Genomic DNA, 21,550 nt, shown 5'->3' with positions numbered 1-21,550 from the left:
AAGGGTATTTTCTTCAAAAATATTAATTTGAACACCACAAAGATCTGACAAATCATAAAGATCTTTCTGAAAATATGCATCAAGTCACGTTGTAGAGACACATACATCATCATCTATCAGCTTTACTAGTTTTTTTTTTATTTGATAATGTCAAGTTGCTAATTAAGTAAATAGTTAAGCTTCCATGTGTATGTGAAAACGTAAATGTATTTGGTAACACATCACATATGAGATAATAATGCATCATACTCCCTTTTAAAGGAAAACAGAAAAACCTGCATGTATATATAAACAGAGACATGCAAACTTATTTACACTGATTGCTTAACATTTTGCTAGGTGGCTTCCAAAAACACAGTTACCCTATGCAATAGGAATGTAAGCTGCAAACACTTCAAAATGGTCTGAAAAGGAAAATGTAGTGTACATTACAGAGTGAAACCCACAAGCAAAAATGAAACAAGTTTTGTTAGCTACTTTTTCAATAATTCAGTAATTTTTTTTTCCTCAAGACTCACCATGAGAGACCATTCTTTCACCTTCTGAAAAATCACTCTACGACCCTGTGGCATCCAGGCGACCAGCACTGTCACTGCTCGGATAGTTAGCCAACAGACATAGAGACCACAAGCAGCTGTGTACAGTTCATGGATTTTGGCAGTCCCCGTCCAAAATGACATTAACCATCGGCCAGCAAATACTGAAAACACAAACACTGTTAAATAAAGTAATGCTTTATGTATTAAGGAAGGTTGCCTATTAAAAAAACACTTATCAAATTTATTGTTAAATATCAATGCAAATAGTACACAGCACAAAACAGTATTTTGGTACTATACCCACAAGGCATGAATGTGTGAAGCACTACGTAAATAGTTACATAGATGATGCCAAATACATATGTAGAATTTTTTTTTCTCTAAAATTTCATGACACCAGCAATGTGATCTGAACTATAGCAAAACAAAGCACTGAATACTGTACTATTCAGAGCCTAAACACTAATCTTCGGAACTGCAAAGGCAATAATGGATTAGTGCATAAGCTTGAACTTAAATCTTATAAACTATGTTTGGATTATTTCACTGCCTCATATAATTTTTTAAGACCTACTGATGGGGCTTCTGAAGCTCTCTGACAAAAATGGGAGACGCATTTGCTACATTTCATTTTTTAATAGTGTTTCTAATCACTAGTATTATAGTAGAATTATTTTATGTACTACTATTAAACCATCACAGAATTCGTAACTGATCTCAACGTATTATTGACTTTAGCATCATTAATACAAGGAAGTAAAAATGACAGGGTACTACGGTAGCTAGGTTATAAAACCCACATGAGTTTACATATCTTAATTTATTCCAAATTATTTAAAAACCCCTTTGAAGTGGTTTTGATTTGGTTAAAGTACTTATTCATACATATTTGAGAAGTGGCATGTATATCACTTCAAAGTCTCCTAGTGACCTGTCATAGTGAAGCCTTCAGAATATTTAGTTCAAGAAGATACTGTAGAAGACCTGGTAACAACCTATATAGTTTCCTTCTCTAAATGGTAAAGCAGGTACAAGAGCACCGATTCTCTTTTTCTCTGAATACTACTACAGAGATTGTCTCAGCACTTGGAGCCCTGCCCCTAAAAGAAAATTATTCTACAACAAAACAAAGGAAACGGCAATATCTGTTATTTAAATACAGGTATTATCTCTATCATTTAGACTTTAGACTATTACAATTTGATGATGTACCATTAAAAACGACACATAAATTTACATATATTCTCCTTTTAACTTTAAACAGTGGTTTCAAAACATCTTCCATTGTTGAGCATGGCAACATGCTGAGTTGGTTTTAATCACAGTTTTACAGTAATAGACTTACCTGGTAAGGTAAGGCAGATAAGACTAGCAATCAGTAATGTTATGCACATGAAAACAATCAAGAGAAATATCTGAAAGAAGAAAAAAAGACAAACAGTTTACTAGACAGTTACTTAACCAAAGCCAAAACAACATATAAAAAGATGTATCATCATAGAAAGGCAGCTAACCTAGAATGTTCAAATACCAGCTGATGTTTCACTGGATAATCAAATCAGTGATAAGAAACCTATCCACAGTACATGCAGCACACCTATAGCGTTCTGTATTTCTTTTAAAAGTTCGCATCAGTTGTCACAACAGTAAAAATTAACATTTGAATCCAGAATGACTAAAGTTCTTTATTATGTTACATTGAAAAATAATCTCTTTACTTCTGCACTGACCAGCACAACAACTCTCAATTAATCCTGAAAGGTTTTTAGCTCTGTATGCCAGATAAGCAAGACAGTGGTTTTACAACAAGGAAAACCTTGCTGAGAAAGTTCTTTCAGATGCCCTCAGGTTTATGTGACCAGCAGCTGACAGCAAAGCTGGCGGCTCCTTAGTCAGGTTTACAACTTACCAGAGAATTCTCATGTACTTGACTTCTTTAAATATCTGAATGTCTCGAATACTATGTGCTATTGAAGTTCTGCTTCACTAATCAAAGCCACAAAACAAGCAAGCTTACTCTGAGAAAACTAACACCTTATCATAATAAACTACTAAGAGAAAGTTAAATCTTGTAACACATATTTTCCTTGATGAGACTTTTAGGGAAAATGTAGATCAGTCTCATCTTTAAGTTAGGATCTTCAACACCACTTAAAGGATGGAAAAATCTTGTGATTTTGTAGACTTTAGCCTGTGTGAAGAGGAATGATTCCACAATACCCAATTACTTGCCAGGTGACAGCCACATAACCTTTTTCACACAGAATGCTCTCTTTAGGTTTAGGGAGCTCAAACGACAGAAGGAAGAAAACCAGCGTAGCTGACAACTGGACTGCAGGCAAAAAAACTTCTCAGTGGTAAGGAACACATGGTGTGACTTGCTTGGGACCAATATTGTCTGAATAGTTATTTATGGAATACTGGGGAAAAGTCAGTCCATGTGGGAAAACAACACTAAAGCTGATGCAAAGCTTTTAAATGCCATACATGGCTGCTTTTTGGATCAGTGAACAAGAGAACATACAAGAAGAGAAGTTCTAGACTTGGACCTAAACAATGCACAGGCAGCTAGTCACACATACCACAGAGGCAGCACTGAGAGTGATTGCAATATATTCAGACTCAAAGACATTGTGAGGACAGCCCTCCTCTCTCCAAACTCCATCACAATAATAGTAATATTTCAAAAAAGTGAACTAGCTAAAATGAGGATATTTATTAAAAGAATATTGAAAATAGTAGTTAAAAGGAAAAATGCTCACAGGAGATGCGTTTAGATATACTGAAGTGAAGGTCTGGCACAAACTCACATAACTAATCATAAGACTTAAAAAGAAAAAAAAATGTCCCCCCAAAGTTGTCACAGTAAACAGTAAAATAAAAATGGCTTCCAGAAGATATTTGCAGAAATTGGAAATAAATCCACAGGGGAAAAAAAAAAACCCAAACACAGAAAATGGATGAACTCTGGTAAGCGAAATTCAAAACTACAGTAGGACAAGCCAAAAGAGATTTTAGAAATAACATACCAAGTCTACAAAAGTAGGAATAAATTTATTTTTATATATAGTTGGTTTTGGTTTTTTTTAAGGATCAACAATAAAGTAATAAACTATACATCCTCAGAAGAAAGCTTACCAGAGAGTTTGCAGGCTCTGCTGACAACTATGGATTATGAAAGGAAGGCTAAAGGAAGACAGCAGTAGTGGGAAATTCAACAAATTCTACATATCAGCATTTGTTCTGGCAAGGCTTTGGGAGGTCCCCGTAAAAGAACCTTTGTTTAAAAAAGGAATGAGTTGGAAGAATTATCTAGATTGCCTGATAAAACTGATGATAGGCTTTTCAGTAGAATAAATAAAAAATTATAACCTTTTATTTTGTTTGAGATTAACAGTATGTACTTAATTAAATAAAAAACCAATAAACCCCATAGTTTTACATGCCTGTTTGTAATTGAAATAACATGAAGGATCAGTTTGTACTGCTTGCTCAATCCATATGGAAATGATGAGTGAGTTCTAGTGGAAAAGATTCATACAGAATAAAAACTGAATATAAATCACATTCTAGGTTCTTACAACTTGGTTAAAATTAAAAGAATTCAATGAAAACATGGAAAAGATCAGATGTTTACACTGTTTTTATTTCTTCTCAAATGCTTAAAATCCCAGTTGGGAAAGTAATTAAAATATGGTGTTGTTCCATAGTGGAAGTTTGTGCAGGAGACATTTTTCATAAGATGAACTTATCCAAGTAGAACCAAGGTCAATATACCAAAAAACCACAACTGAAGCACCTACAGTGATCCTGAATTATTCATTTTTTAATATTTCAAACAAGTGGAACCAGTACATATAAAATCGTATCAGCGAGCTACCACGTATTTGAGATTGTGCAAGTGCTTGTCATATCTTTTGATGAAAACAATGGAAATAACTTCAGTTAAATCCGGTTTTCTTTTTATTTCTATGTTCTGTAGAAGTCTCCAAAGAATAACTTAAAATGTCTAGACGAAGGTAAGTAGACCCCAAAAAGCAGCCTTCAACAGCTGAATATGAAACTGCTTAGTTATTATCACCAGTTCAAGATCAGCACCCCAAATTACTGAAAGCTTATACTATGCAATGGGTTGAGAGGGGGAGACTATTTCAGCATGTCCTTACCCAGAGGTATCCACAAAAATAAAATAACCCATGCACAAGTAGTTCTAGAAAGGATTTACTGAGTCCCTAGGTTAACACACCCCTTCCTTGAAAGCAGTATGTCCACATTACAGTTGTTATGTACTGTCAGGTCACAGCAAGTGAGAATCCACTTTAATCACCTCCTTAACAGACAAACAGGGAAGTAATCTCAAATAACCTGTCTGTCATCCCAGCAACTTCATGTTAACTTGACTTAAAGTGAAAATGTCACGAGTATCATACTTTCTTTAAAATTAACACTATAAAGTCTTATTTGAACTTTCAAATGTGTCCAATACCTTCTGTATATTACCTCAGTTTTCAGCTGGACCAGTTTCCTGTTCCAGCTCATCATGTGTATGTTCTACCACAGGTATTCATGCCAAGAAGGGAAGAAAGGAGCAGTTGCTGTGGAAAGAAGACTGGCACCACTCCTTTCAGCAGTAAGTGCATCTTTATGCGAGATTAAATTGGTCTCAGAGCATGCTTTGACTTCCTGTTATGACCAAACTGAGGTAGCAGCAGCTGCTATGAGAGGGGCAAATTCATTCTGCTTCCCTAACTTTTTCATGCTTCATAAAGGATGGGGAAAAAAAAAAAGCTACTTCCTCCCAGTTTCCTCTACAACAGTGTTGTAGCTCATGCATTCCTGTGGAGAGCCATTTTAGAGGGTAAAAACAGCAGTGGAAGGAATTAACTCTGCCCCCCAACCCCCCAAAAGCCCCAACTTCAAACACCCAGCAGCTCAACAGTTGTGAAATCCTAAAATACTTTTAAACTTGCTTTCTGTTCTACTAGGTTGAGATTTATAGGAAAATAAAAAGCTTTATTTTGTACTTTGCTATGAGAATTCTGGTAGAATCAGCATTTTAAGGAAACTTCAGAAGCAATGCTACACTGTTCCAACTTTAGCCATTACTTCCATTCTTGACCACATTAAGTGAGCTGTGTTTAAGTTTGTATTTGGTTAACTCAAGTCTATGGCAACAAAAAAACAATTTTATCTAGTTTGACCTATATGTTATTCTAGAAGGTTAAGTGTTTGCCAGCAACATTTGCTTTTTAACTGTAACAATTTAAAACTTTCAAGTATCATAACCCTTTCTATGTTTAATATAGGTGCAACAGAAGCTCTTCATTTAATATCTTAATAAAGCAAAAAAGTTTAAAATAAACTTCAGCTACAAGACTGAAGTATGCCCTCTTAAAAGCCATGCCTTGTTACAGACACTCCTGAACCACCTGCTTGCTGGGGGGGTTATTGTATTTCTCTCCATTACTAACGATTAGGAAAATAAGATGTGAACTAATAGATAATACACAACATGGATGGGATCTATAAATAAAATGGTAATGGAAGGTCTTAAATTGCAGGCTGAAAAAAGCTGTATGTGAGAATAACTGTCCTGGTTTCAGCTGGGATAGAGTTAGTTTTTCTTCCTGGTGGCTGGTAAGTGCTATGTTTTAGATTTGGTATGAGAATAATGTTGATAGCAACAACCAAAAACATCAGTGTGTTAAGTAGCTGTAGTGCTTGTACTCAGACAAGGACTTTTCAGCTTCCCATGGTCTGCCAGCGGGGAGGTGCACAAGAAGCTGGGAGGGGGCACAGTCAGGACAGTTGACCCAGACTGGTCAAAGGGATATTCCATACCATATAATGTCATGCTCAGTATATAAACTGGGGCGAGTTGGCCAGGGAGTGGGAATCACTGCTCAGGGACAGGCTATTGGTCATGGGTGGTGAGCAATTGTTGCATTATACATCACTTGTTTCTGTATATTTCTTTATCAGTAATATTATCATCATTGTGGTTTCCTCTTCTTTTCCTGTCCTATTAAACTGTTTTTATCTCAACCCACAAGTTTTTTTCTGATTCTCTCCCCCATCCCACCTGGAGGGGGGAGGTGAGCCAGCAACTGCATAGTGCTTAGTTGCTGGCTGGGCTAAACCATGACACACTGTAAGTCTGCTTCTTAGAAAGATGCAAACTGTACAGAACACAAAATAACATGACACACCACTTGACTTCTGATAACATGTGGTCCAAATCTTTCTTCCCCTCCGCCAATTATACCCATTTTTCAAACGCCTTTCCCTTTTCTCTTAATGCATTTAGCTATACCTACCCTGAGCGGGAATTTTAAAGGCCTACGATAAGGCTGGAAACCCACAGGTCCTCCTTGTTGAAGTATTGCTTGATGGGCTGCATGAAGACCTTCTCCCACAACTGGAATGGCATTATTATTGCGAGCATGCTGGTTGTTAGGCTGTTGGTTTGCATTGTTTTCATTCTCTTCCTGGTCACCAAGTAGGTAAGAATGGAGATCCCTGTAACAAAATTTCAGTTTTGTTCTGTTTGGTATGAACGACAACCTTACAGAAAAATAGACCTACTCAGAAAGAGTACAAATTGTACAAAACTTATACAGGAGTACTGGCAGAATCTTGATAAAGTAAAATAAATGATTTTCTGATAATGTCCTCAATGTCATCCTAAACACAGAATTTAGAAGAAAAATGCTAGCATGGATGTAGATAATAACAGTGGGAATGCAGCCACAAATAAAGATCAGTTCTCTGTTTGACTGCTTTAAAAACAACATCTGGTATTAAAGTTGTTGTACATATAAAAGGAAAATCGCATTGATATTTCCGTTCATGTAAGCAGGCAGCTCAGCTGACAGCTTTTATTTTACTGCTACTAAGTTCTACTGGAAATAATTGCTTTCAAGCTTAAACTGTACAAGGATAGTACTGTAATGATATGGAGATGTTTTCAAAAGTACAGTCAGAGTCTTTCAAGAAGATTGTAAATCGCTCATCACCTGTCCACAACTTTCTAAGAACAACAATCCTAGAAAGTCTACTTTAAAAAGTATTTTGCTGATATTTCCTGCATACGTCATTAGCAAATAGGTATTGATTTGAGTCTGATTAAAAAAACCCCAAAGCTAATATGAACATTTCTAAGTTAATTTTCTTCAGCTTTAGCACAATTTTTATTAGTAGTAAGATGCATGCAGATATTCTGTTAGCAGACAATGAAAACATTTTCACAGCAGTTTTCTTTTTAAGAAAAGTGGAGGAAAAGATTTCAGTCTTTGTTCAACTAAAATTGCTGAAGAGATATTTCACAATCCTCCTTAACAGCTGCAACAGTGGAGAAAGCAAAGCCGCTTCTGTCATCATCTCCAAAATTCTCTTCTTGTGTCATATTTAAACATTACCAAAACATGGACAAATTAATTAAAAAAATAACTTTCCAAATGCACACTAAAAGAACAGGGGTGGGGAGAGTTTTCCTTTCCTAAAGTAAATATTTTGGATTGCAGTGGAAGAAAAAAAGTCTGTAATTCATTTTCTCAGAGTCTCAGACGTAACTTAGCAAAGAATAAATCTTAATCCTAATAGTGCTGCATTGGCACAATTGACAATGAAGACGACCTGGTGGGAGAATGCCAATATACTTTGATGTTAAAATTAAAACTTTATAGAAACAAAATAAACCTTGATTTTTTCTTGACTAATTTGGCAAACAACATATGAACTAAAAAAATAATTTCACATGCTAGAACTCTGCCTGGCAGTCTAAATTAAAGAACTTCACTTTCTAAAATCATTTACTTTAGCTGACAAAGATACAGTTTTATCCTTCTGTAGAGACTGAACCTTTAGCTTTAAGATCCCCAATTTAAAGGTACTAACTCATTCAGCTTAATGTTCTAAATAATTTTTTCTTCTTATAGTAAGAAACACAAGATGTGCACATGAATTTTACTTAAATGACTCATGGAAATGCTCTGCTGATGCTCACCTCTAATTTTTCCATATAATAGGAAGTTAACAAGCTGTTAGCCATATTTTTATAGATTTTTTACTAAATAAGTGTTGTAATAGTGTACCAGAAGAAATACTTGTGAAAGACTAGTCTAGAAGTAGGTACAACTACTGCTTAGAAGAAGGTACTTCCATAGGAAATCGTTATAGAAGTTTTTAATCATGTATTTATCTCTAAAATTGCTATTAAAGCTACTTGTTGGGATAACTCCCTTAAAAGCATGCTGCCTTCACATTAAAAGGCTAAGCTGGACACAATGCTTGTAGTTGATTTTGGCTTTCTGTACTTACAGCAAGTATCCAGCAGTAACAGTCCATGCTCGGACAAGACCTTTCAACCACTGTCTTGTATGTCCTTGTTCTAGCAAAGCTGGAAGCACCACCTGAAGCAGAAGGAGCTCAAGGGAAAGTTCACTTACTGGAGCATCACTAGAAACAATGGGAAGAGCAGGAAGTTAAACATAAGAAACATTCTGATAGTAATCTTTTACACTGAATCATATCGACACCACCACAATAAAAAAATATATTGGATGCCAATTCTTAGTTTTTTTCAGACATTTTTCCTTATATACTACTCTGAGCACAGATTAAGTGTTCATGAGTGTTTAGGCACTTAGACGCACAAGAAATTTAAGAAAAAAAGTTGAGAAAGATTGTATCAGAGAATATGATTTGCTCTTCTATTGGCTTCTGTCATTGCTGTTTCAATTATTAATTAGAAACAGAAAGATACTGCTATCATTAAAAAGAAATGCAGTTACAGATATTCTTTTATCCTTGAAGCAATGATAATCAGGAATGAATGTGAAAAACAAACACAGCACCAACTTCACTATCAAAAAGTTGAAGGGGAAAGTGTTTTGAGGTCATATGAAAACCAAATAGTTATTGTTACGAAGTAATAGAAAATGCCTTTTATTTTTCTTAGTAGCTTTTTACTTGACAAGTTGTATGATGTATCCACATCCTTTATCTTTTCACTTTTCTAGAACAATGAAGTTTACATTAATTGAAAACAAACAAAACATACCAAACAATGTCACATTAATGCTCAAAGAGTGCAAATACATATTTTTCTAGTTATAGAGAGTCTGATAAAACATCTTTCTAAAATTAAATGCTTACCTGTAGAGCATAACATTATATGGAAGAAAGTTAGGCAGAAGATACTTAATAATGCGTATAGGAAGCCAGAGCATGAGCAGTACAATTGATCCAAAGACAATCTGCAACAAGGAAGTTAAACAAGTTAGTCTGAATAGCAGAAACAACCAAATCTACTTTCCTGCCCAGCTCTCTGACATGTTTCCTGTGTGTGGTGGGTTAGCTAACAGCAAAACCTCTACCCAGCTGCTCGCTCATTCCCCTCTCTGTCTGAATAGGGAGAAAATAGAAGGAAGGAAAGAAGACTCGTGGATTTGAGATAATGACAGTTTAAGAGAAAGCAAAAGCTGTGTGTACAAGCAAAAGAAAAAGAGTAATTCTCTCACCGCTTCCCATCAACAGACAGATTGCTAGCGACTTCCTGGATCAGCTGTCCCACGTATATCCCCCCTCCCCATCCCCAGCTTATTCGCTGGAGGAGTGAGGGAGCAGGGCAGAGCAGGAAAGAAGAAAAGCCTTGACACTGTGCAAGCACTGTTCAACCGTAACCAAAACACCTGTTAGCAGTGTTAGCAACGCTGTTTCCACCACTAATGCAAAGTGCAGAAGGATGTGGGCCACTATGAAGAAAATTAACTCCATCCCAGGCAGAGCAGTACACTATGATGCCCTCACCAAACAGGACTGCGGCTGAATAAGCACTGACTGGACAGCAGACAGAATAATGTCAGACAGTTCTACTTCCTTCCCCCTCCACCGGCACTGGGATTACTGATTTTAATTCCTCTCTTTTCTTAGGGGCTGAGTTTTCAAGCAACTTGCAGCCTCAAAAGATCTTTTAGTTTCTATTTTGTCACATTCTAAATTGGCTGAAAGATCAAAATTTAGTAGGGGAGGTCAGATGCATAAAGACCATGCATTTTTATAGATCCTGTTTCCTTAAGGAACCGGATTAAAAATCAAGTACATTTTAAACACATTCTTACACTTCATGTAAATGCACAACCAGAGACTAAATATGCAAAAAAATTATGTGTTTAACTGTGCTAAAAAAAAAAATTCAAATCCCGTTCTTCTTGAACTTAATAGTTTTATGTTCTACACAAGAAATTTCCTAAAAATACTGAGAAAGTGTGACTTGTTTTTTGAAATGGTAAGCTGTAAATTATTGTCATTCTGGGTTCCATATTCTAGCATGAGGCTGGTAAAAGTTCTGAATTAATTAGCTCAGCAAATCAAAAGGTGAAGTTCAAGTAATCACCAGTTCTAACACAGTCTGAGAACATATCTCTAAGACCTTTAGTAAGAAGCAGATCTTTGCTTATATTTGGGCCACTTGCTGCGACACAAACTTTCAGGCAGCTAAAGCATTATTATTATCTAAGGAGAAAGGACTCTGAAAGGTGGACAGGTCAGCTCCTCTCATGTACTGAAGGGCTCTCTAATAGAACTAAAGTGTCTCTAATAGATTTTGCAGCCCAAAGCACTTTAGATGTATTAATACAGCACATCAAATAATGTTTCTGGTGGATCAGTTTTCACAGTTGACATGACATTTATTGTCAAAGACAGTCCGAGACCCTTCCCTTACTGCATGCTAGGCAAACTTCAGACAAACAAGCAAAAGGAAAAAAACTTTCATTGTTTTCAATATTTTACAATGATAATCTGGAAACAGACACCACTGGCTAGATCAGCATAATCCAATCAAAAAAAAACTTAACTACAAAGTTACTCTACCCCTGCTGCACTACTTTAGCTGAATTGGATGCACAACGCTTACTGCAATAACCAAGAGCATCATGAGAGAGTTACGTGCTTTACAATGTCCACAATAATAAACACTTGTTGTCTGAATACACAGACATTTCCTGTGATTTTGCATAAGGAGAAGATATCACAGAAGAATTTGTTTTGGAAGAGACCTCTAGAGGTAAACAACCCCAACCCCCCGCTCTAAGCAGACCCAGTTGCATCAGGTTGCTTAGAACCTCATCCAGTTGAGTTTTGAGTATCTCAAAAGACGTTGATTCTGCTAGCAATCTGTTGCAGTGTCTAATCACCTTCACGGTGAAAATGTTTTTCCTTAAATACTTATATGGGAGCTAACGTATGAAATTTTCTTTCCAAAGAAAGCAATTTGAGAAAAGTCCTTACCACTGATAAGATAAACCTCCTGAGGTGTCTGTAAATGGGCAAGTGAATCATTTCCTGCACAGGATTAAAGTCTGGATCATTCAAATTCCTGAGAAACCACAAGACACCAGGTCTCAATACCTGAAGTAGGAAACAGAAAACAATGTAAGAAGAGAAAATTATCTTTGTATTCTTTGTTTTCCATTTTGGATAACACTGCTGCAGCAAGTAAGTTTTAAACATAATAGCGGTATTTGTTGAACAAGGCCCTTCTTATATACGGCTGAAATCCAATATACACACCTAAAACACAGTAGCAGCAATACCCACACGTTAAAGATTTAACTAACAGTTCTACATGCAAGCTTCTCTAACTATGTTATATACCAATCTTGCTCTTAATGGACTTACCTCTCTCAGTAAGAGAATGAAGGATGCAAAATAAAAGACGTAAACCATTCCAACTAACCAGTGCAGAAACATTGTGGTACCGGGGGCAGACTGAAAGCTCAATTCTCTATCTTTCAAAGTGGCATCAAACATCTCCTAGAAGGTTAAGTTAACAAATATGAATAAATAAAGTTTGAGACAAACATCCACAGTTACTCATTCTGTTTACCCTAGTTCATATATGCTCCTAGGCATTTAAGTGTCTGCCTTGTACTAACAAATAATTATAGCATTTCACTAGAAAAAAGGGAATAATTTATAGTAAGAACAGCAAATAAAGATCAATTTCTTCTGACAGAAAGAAGAACAAAGTCAACACAAACACTAGCATACACTACCTAAGTTACAAATCAATTCAAATAAAGTGGCACTGTGATAGAAGCAAATACTTATTGCCTTAAATAAAATTCTATTTCTACTAAGGCTAGAAGAAATTAATTTTCTCCATTTGAAATTAACTTTTTTCTTCCCTCAGGACAGAAACACTGTCCTCCTCAATTCCAACCAAACACAGTATATATCTTGTTCAAAACAGAAAGAGATTGGACAACTATTAAAATATGAAGTCATTACCATTTCACATAACATGGCTACATAAAGAAGTTTATTCAGTACACAAGTTTGCCTGTGAGAAGTTCATTATCACAGTGGTCTTGTAAACGCAGTAAAAAGGAGTAGGATTTTATTATTCTAATAATAGCATGTTAATTTGTATTTAGTAACTGAAAGGATAACAAAATTAGCATTAAAGTGTACCTAAAAAATCCTTTCCCTCTGGAAACACTGTTTATAAAAACAGAAGAGTGCTGTCAAACTCCTATCAACAACTCTCTTCTTATCAGAACTTTTCTTCCTTTAAATATAAACACTGTTAAAGATTTTATCCCATTTATTTCTATTCTTACCAAAGAGCATATATCCAGCCACCAGCCACAGATGAGAGGAAACACACCAATTTCAACCACCACTAACAAGGAAACCTTTAGGAAAAAAGAGAGAAGAACATCTCACTGGTTTAACAGAAATTGCTAAGAAAATTATAACGTAAGGTTAAATTGAAATTTTTTTGCTATGCACGAAAAAATAGGATTACCTTGACAACAATATAGCAAACTCCTAATAAACGACGTGATCGCTGGAACTTAACAAGTGCTGCCAAACCCTGAATAGTTTTGTCAGGAAAATAATACTGAAAAATACTTTATAAGATAGTTTGACTAATATGAAACACTGTATTATGTGGCTTTTAGCAACAGAAAATTTTATGAAAGACAAAAGTAAAATAGGAAGTATGTATTTTATCAGGGCTCCATTTTCAAAACTGGCTGTGACCCTGGAAGTCACAATCTGATATGCTGGATAACCCCCCCCAAACAAGCATCTAAAACAAACAAACAAACAAATAAAAACACTACCATCCTTCTTAAATTAAGCATCCAAAAGTTTTCTCAAGAAATAAAGTTGCCTTTGAAAACATCTGCCATGAGTAAGCAAGTTTCAAAACTTAAATGGTAGCTTTGCTTTTCATGCAGTCTGAAACATGCTTTTCCAGGAAAAGCTGGATTCATATTACAGTTTGGGTGTCTGCTTTGGGGTTTTTTTAGGACACAAAACAGAGACATGCCAATCAACTGTTTTAGCACATTTGCACTGCACATTGGTATAGTACAGTCTAAAGTTGATGTTAGCTTTGTGTACTCTTGAGCAGAAAACTGCTAACAAATGTTTATTCTTTCAAATTGAAGTTGGGGTAGTCCCTTTAAAAACATTCAGCTAGAATGCAAACTTCTTTCTTGTGATCAAAACCTTCCAGCTTTCAGGACTCTGCCATTACTTAATTTTCACTGTAATAATGAGGGTTATTACCTGAAAGAAACCCCTGCTGCAAACTCTCAGTGGTTCAGAAACATAAAGGAGAAACTAAAACAATCCACATGCTAAAAATCTGGCAGGATCAACAACTGTGAATAAATTTCCCATTATACCCTATGTATTTTCATAATCCAGTTTCTCTTTCTGCTGCAACTACGTAGCCCACAGCGATAGTGTAAGGACAGTTAGGAAAAAACAATGGTTCTACACTGACCTTCTCAGACAGACTTTCAAAATTTAGTTGGCCTTCAAGCATAAAAGCCTATGACTGTGTTGTTAAATATGTGCAAGTGTTCTGAAGAATGCAGTCACACTGACAACTCTCAAATGACAAAGAGAACAGAAAAGACCTTTTCTTCTGATTTCACCAAAAGAGTAGAGCAAAATGGTAAACTAATTACATCTGCATCATGTCTGTGTCTCCCTCAAAATATAGCCAGAAAAATGATTTACATGTAATATCTGAACCAGGTAACTACTGACAAAAGGATACATGACAAACAATGAGAGTCACTGCTAGCAGAACATATCCAACTATAGTTGTAATCAGGCCTTCAAAGTGAGATGCTTGAACCTGGAGGGGAGGGAAAAAAGGGTAAATTTACCAGTCTCTTAAAAGATTACATCTCCTTTTTATTTAATTAAGATAAATTCCAAACCTCAACTCTTCAAGAAGAGTGACAAGTTTCTTTAATTTTTACATATTTTAATAATCCACTACTTTTTTGGTATCTCCATCAAGAGTAGAAAACATTTACATTTACTGGAAAAGTCTAAAAACCACTTTCTTCAAACGTGAAACAACCTCTCTATATGAAACAAAGTGTCGCCTTACACTACCTCACTACCTCCTAGGTTTCACTACCTATTATTATCAACAATGACAATTACTCAGTACACAAATTAAAAGTGTACATCAGGAACAAGAGTCTGTTAAAAAAACCAAAAATGTATGCAATTCTGGTAAATCAAGGAAACCTCACTTGAAATATAAATAATGGAGGAAGTGTGAAAGAGCGAGAGAACATTATAGATTAAAAAAGGTTTGAGGTTACTTTTGTGATCACAAATAAAAGGGGAATTATGCTACAAAAATATCATGATTAAATAAACAGTGGCAGTTTTTTCATGGTGAAATTATGAACCAGTACTTACATATTGCTCAAAGCCCAGGCCAACAATGGAGAAGTGACCAATGTGGTACGGACAAAATGCTGCATAACATAAGCAGAAAGAAGGGGAAAAAAAGATCATGAAAACTGCTAAATAGAGCCTTATTTGCAGGATGTGTACTGTAACATGGTAATTATTCTACTTCTCATCGATTTTGTGAAAACAACTAAACAAAATTTACTTTCTCTGCAAGTATTTGCAAGTGTTGTTCTATAATTTTACAAACACTGAAAGTCCTATCAGAATTTACACTGAAAGACTATAAACAATATAAAACTACACAGAATAAGAGGAGAGTCTTTTCCTTCTTAGTTCATCTTGCTGTGTGTAAATTGATTCAATTTCTCAGTTTTACGTACTAGGGTGGTATTGGTCTCATAGACTGGTGTAGGAACCTGTTCTGTATATTCACTCTTTCCCTGAACTGACACAAAGGTGGCACCCGTGTCAGCCTTGGTACATATGCAGCCAGGCTACAGCAAGCTCTGGAGGCACTAAAAGACTTAAGTAGCCATTTTACATCTTGGTCAGATGGGACTTGCTTTAGCAAGGTTTCAGTTTCAGTGCTTTAGTTCCTAAGAATACTGTGAAAAATGCAAGCCCTACAGAAATTTGCAAAGGGAAGAGATGATGAGGGAGAGAAAGATGATGCTCCACTGAAGGGATGAGGAGCAACTGAGAAGTTTTTTTACTTTGAATCAATGTACTAAGAACTCTCATCATTCCTGAGAACTCACTCTTGCCAATTCTGAGGTCTCAGGAGGAATTAATTAAAAAACACAGCACTTTACCCATTTTGGATTCCTGTGTATTTGCAACAGGATCAGGTAGTTGTTTTAGCTTACTCCATGGTCTTATAACCAAGCTACGAAGGACTACAGAATTCAACATCGCTTTCCTACAGGAGTAGGAGGAGTCAAACAGGAAGTAAAGGGGCTGCAGTAACTGCAAGCTTTTACTTTCACCTAAACTGCCTTCACTATACCATGACAATCCACTCAGGGGACTACTGTAGACTAAACATATCCTTAAATAAAAAGCCTGATTATTTTCTCTCTCCTCCTCATTTCCATATGACCAATATGTAAAAAAAAAAAATAGGAAAAGATTTAGCAGGACTTGTATTACTCTCATCAATGATCAGAAAGTTTTAATTTATGTCCCTTTCAGAGAAACCAGCAGTTACCAGGAATAGTAAAAATGTAAAAGATAAAGTGAGGCCTTGAGCTCTTCTTGCCCAGTAAGAAGAGGAGAAAGAAAAGTGAGATTAAAAAAAACCAAAACAAAATCAAAAAACTTACTCACAACTGCTATAGACATCAGACTTACGACTCTTGTATCTTTTTGACAGTGTTTTATGATATTACAGTGCATAGTTTATCATGCTTTTAAAAATCATTTTCTTTAAAAGAGAATTTCTAATAGATCTCCTTCAATTAAAAGCACAAACTCCTCTGCGAGTACTAAAATGAGCTATCGAAAATATGAATTAAGTCGAACTTAATTAACTTATCCAAGAGAACATCACAGGAGAATTTCTGGACCAGTAATTAAGGTTCCGAATGCTTTCCTTATGTTTTATCTTCTAGAAAGTGCCTCCTGTGACATTTGAACTCACCAGGACTGTAAATATGAATAACTAGAGATTTGGCAGTTGTAAATTAGGCAGCATTACTTAGTGGGAAAGATAGTAAAAATAGGCTTGAGAGGCACATATTAAATTCCCAGATCACCTACTCGATTGCTTGCGAAAGTCATTCCCCTTCTCTTCTCCACTTGTTAGTTTCCCACTTATTAAAGCACACTTAGAGCTACTAAAAATACATCTATATGACAACCTTATTAATTATTCTTATTACTCACTTATTCTTGAGTTTAAATCAAGGATTTAGAAATTTCAGTTACTATCTACTTATTAAAAAAGCCTAAATTTTATAGCAGCTAAAAAACCTAATTAACTTCTGATAACTACAGATTAAAATAGACTAATTATCAGAAAGAAATAATTCAAGTATTTTCCAACTCTTATTAGAAGAGTATTGTGAATTAAATATACATAAGAATTCTTTTTGTTTTCTTTTGATCTGCTGATTCGTTTCACTATCTAGATGCTCAAATCATTGGTACAGTGTTGAGAGCTTTTTTATCTACAGTATAACTTCAGTTTTTAAAGCTCAAACTCTTCTGCCAAAAAGGACCACTCAAAAAAACTGAAACAAGATAACCAATCCCTTTCTAAACCAGTAATTCAAAGCAAGTGAAATTTTGTGTCCTGTATCGCTTCAAGTGTATAAAATGCCCTATCTTGTCACTAAAATGCTGCTGCTTCTGCACACAGTTGTGTCAAATGAACAACACTAACATGCTCGAGCACCATAATCCAAAAAGCTTCTGTTAGCAGCGAAACAGGCAAAATTGAAGCACAGGGAAGAGCTGTTATTCTCCCATATCACTCAACAGGTCTAAGGTTAAAAAAAAACCAAAAACCCTGAATTACAGAAAAAAAGAAATCTGTATTACAGTCCAGTGCCTCTCAGGAGAGTCCTAAAAAAAAAAACCTTCTAAATTTGTTACCCTCCTTTCCAAAGTAAAACCAGAGTAGAATTGCAAATTTACCCTACATGTTATAAGCAGTAAGTATAAAATAGGAATCCCAGAATCTCTCAAGGGGGATTACAGTAAGGCAGGCATTTTACCCTTTTCTTTCAGGGTTCAAATGATTGAGAAATATACACCTAAAGTTTGGGCATTTTTTTAAATTTTTTTTTTTAATCTGTGGCAAGTTTATGTCCAAGAAATTTTCCTGACACTAACTATACATGGAATCAGAACATGGAAATATTTCTATCTTGTACTAGAAATAGAAAAATCTTGCAAACATTTAAAGTTGCAATTCAGCTTCAGCATCTACAGGAAGGAGAAAGGAAAATAAAGTAAAATACACCACTGACGAGAATTTACGATTTTCTAAAATTTAAGTCAGTCTTAAATTGTTGTTTGAACTAAGGAAGGTTGTTCCATAGTAAATTTGATCACAAAATAAAAATATATTTGACAACTCTACACAGTCAGCTACATTCTTGCATGCCCTCCTCCCTCCCAATTTTGAGCTTCAAAAATGGATTCTGGATGTAAAAAGGGATTTAGATATATCTAGCAAAAACTATAAGGAGGAAAAAAAAAAAGTCCTAGCTATTCCTAGTAGTACTGCATTTGCTCATAAAGTCCAGGAGGTTCCTCCTTTAAGTTAACAGTGTTCCAAACAAATACTATTTTCTGTGCTTTAGTTGACATCATTAAGCTTTTGTTAGATTTCCTATTTTAAACCTATTCACTTGAAGGAATTAAAATGACAAAACTAAAAGCAATAAAAGATTTATTATCCATATTCCCAGTTCATATGTGGTTCCATTTTTAGATGTCACAATTTCATTTATTCTGAGAGAACAGCCTTAAAATTAAGCTGCATTATTATTTCACAAGAAGGATCTCTTTAAAACCTAAGAGCAATACTTACCAAACACAAGTATGAACAACGTATTTAAAGATACCACCCAAAAGACATGTTCCTGTGAGGAGTGCGGGGGAAGGAGGGAAGGAGAGAGGAAGACGACAAGAAAACAGTACATAAATATCAGTCATTTAAATAAGTGACTTTACTTTTTTATCTAATCTTATTTCAACTGCCTATTATTACTAGAACTTGCACATCTCATGAAAGAGCCAAGAAATTAGCTCTAACACAAAGACCAAAACATGCAGGACAGATTATGAAAGCATCTGTTTACATTGATGGACATTTACCTAAATAAGACATTTATATTTGCTTTAGCACTCTTATTTTGTAAAAATAAGATTTTAAAATCAATATAAATAGCTACATCCTTAAAAACAACTACATAAAATGTATGTGGATATTTGTTTTATAAATGAGAAAATGTTTATCTAAGTCTTTAACAATTAGAGTTTGCCATAAGAAAGCCGTTAACAAAACTGACGGCTCTCACTCTAGAAATGACAGCACATCTCTATTTTTTCATATTACTTTTAGCTAAGATGTGAACTCAGCCAGAAGTACACTGGAATTTTAATTCTTCTGATAATAATATTTAAAGTCAATCACTAATGGCATAATAAGCTACATTATTTTAAGCATGAGACATTACATTAAAATATGAGATGTTTTATTTCAGACATGAGACATTTATCCACTACAGTATCTAATAAACACATTAATATTCAAGAACTCTATGTCTTTCATACATTAAATGAAGTAAAACTTATACTGCTGGAAGAGAGCACAGATCTTTTTTTCCCCTTTAAAATACAAATGATTTGGCAGATGATATACAATGAATGTATCCGTCATGGTTTAAAGTTTTGCTGCCATCCACTCTTGGCACTCGCTCTCCCGACCCTGAAGTCAGAGCGAGACATCTCCAACAGTCAGGTAGCATGGGCAGCAGAGAGCCCTTCAAATAAACTATAACAAAACCCACTAGAAGATATGCATCATATACATAACAGTTTGTCAGGGAGATGATCAACATGGGTTCACCCACAGACAAGTGTGACAATGGCCTTTTTAGGAGTGCTTTGCTAAATTATTGTAATCATAAAGATTTTTGGAACAAATTTAAAAGATACGTGCTCCATCAGAAAGACTGACTATTGTGAAGTTTTTTAAAAAAAGATTTGATCAATTAAAATAGTATTCAAGAGGGGAAAAATTCTAGGGAGGAACAAAAGAACCCAAACCAAAACCCAAGTAAAGTCAGGAAAGATAACTGAACTAAATTTAAAGTCTTAAATTTTAAAATCTGGTCTACATTAAAAACTCACTAGTGGTATTCTGGTGGTATTAGGGCAAATGGGAGAAGCCTGAATGAGGATGCTATTTTAATCATAGCAAAACTTAAGGTTAGAACAAATATGTATTTTCAGGGTATGCTTTTTTAAAGGGTCTAATTTTTATTTACTATGTGAAACAAAGTTACCTATGTCTTTTAAGAAATTCCACTTTCATGCCACACACCCCCCCCCCCCCACTCCGTGAAACTCCTAAAAAAGACAGTTTGCTTGAACATGACATCATATGAAAGCCTCTTTAAAGGATGCATTTCATGTGAAAACTGGGACTTCAAATAGAATGATGTAATTTTAAAAAATACAGTTTACTTTCAAAAGAAAAAAAAAAGCTTCTATAGAAATTCTTGACATGTAGGATTTCACTTACTAAAAAAACCAGAGATCCATCAAGTCCAAGCATCTGTGAAGATAAGAAAGTAAATTTTATTTACTCATCAGAAAAATGAAGCAACAAGCATCTAAAATAAGCCTCATAGAGGACGCTCTCACACCAACTTTTAATGTCCAATATGGTCAAAAGCTTTTTTTTAATTGCTCAACCAACAGAACCTGGACATAAATTCTTAAAGATAGCAACTAAGCTCTCGTTCAACACAGTAAACTCAGTTATCAAAGCAGTGATATACATGTGGAATATCTTAATACATGTGTATTTATATATGGCAAACCAAACATATAATCAATTAATTTATAGGCTATTTCTTTCCAAGACTTTGAAGAATGTGACAAAGATTTTGTATTTACAAAAGACATTAGTGATTGAACTGTTATTTAAAAACATGTTCAAGCAACTCAATATTAAAATACAGGAGCAATTTTTTTTTCTTCCTAATTGTAAAGTATCAGTTTATGTCGCACTGAGAAAAGTCAAAAGTTAATATTTTACCTTCAATGTATAAAAGCAACTAGTAACAAGATAATGTTGCTACACTGTATGCTATTAAGTTTAGAACAGAACTGGTTTACAGCTAGGGAATACATGAAACAAATCCTCTATGACTCTGCACAGCTGTTAGGGGGTAACAAAAAAACCCCACCCCTCTCATTTCCCCTCACTTCAGGATTTCTTGCTATTTCAATCCAGACACTCCTACTTCACAATTACTGCTGTAAAGTACCAGGTTCAAGGCTATTTTGTACCAGGATTTTTCACTAAGTTTCAAGATTAAAGTTGCGCATATTTTACAAAGTAAACCAAAATGCAAATATTTTTGAAAATTCAGAAAGCTTGCATGCTACTTCCACAAGATGAAATAGCTTTTATTATAGCTTTACCCCACTTTTTGATACTACAACTAGATGTCTATTGCTTATGGCAGCACATCAGATTGGAAATGGTTATGAGAGTTTGCTGAAACTGATTTCTATATTCATGG

At 35.1% G+C, this 21,550-nt stretch overlaps 1 protein-coding gene across 1 annotated transcript in view; it reads right to left on the bottom strand.

Moving 5' to 3' along the window:
- MARCHF6 (membrane associated ring-CH-type finger 6) overlaps positions 1-21,550 on the bottom strand; it is a gene marked incomplete at its 3' end in the record, with an annotated part of 36,820 nt that overhangs the window by 9,030 nt on the left and 6,240 nt on the right. Inside the window, exons 5-17 of the mRNA XM_081996783.1 lie at positions 20,542-20,574; positions 18,823-18,874; positions 15,288-15,346; positions 14,626-14,706; positions 13,354-13,422; positions 13,166-13,240; positions 12,222-12,356; positions 11,832-11,951; positions 9,696-9,796; positions 8,859-8,996; positions 6,857-7,058; positions 1,885-1,954; positions 519-700 (exon numbers count right to left, since the gene is read on the bottom strand). Coding sequence (XP_081852909.1) covers positions 519-700; positions 1,885-1,954; positions 6,857-7,058; positions 8,859-8,996; positions 9,696-9,796; positions 11,832-11,951; positions 12,222-12,356; positions 13,166-13,240; positions 13,354-13,422; positions 14,626-14,706; positions 15,288-15,346; positions 18,823-18,874; positions 20,542-20,574 — 1,317 coding nt within the window. The remainder of the gene's footprint in view (positions 1-518; positions 701-1,884; positions 1,955-6,856; positions 7,059-8,858; positions 8,997-9,695; positions 9,797-11,831; positions 11,952-12,221; positions 12,357-13,165; positions 13,241-13,353; positions 13,423-14,625; positions 14,707-15,287; positions 15,347-18,822; positions 18,875-20,541; positions 20,575-21,550) is intronic.

The sequence above is a fragment of the Phaethon aethereus genome (assembly GCF_964289735.1).
Source record: "Phaethon aethereus genome assembly, chromosome: 2".
In the NCBI taxonomy this organism is placed as follows: Eukaryota; Metazoa; Chordata; class Aves; order Phaethontiformes; family Phaethontidae; genus Phaethon; species Phaethon aethereus.
The sequence above is the reverse complement of the archived record's forward strand: the minus strand, read 5'-3'. Positions and strand labels throughout refer to the sequence as shown.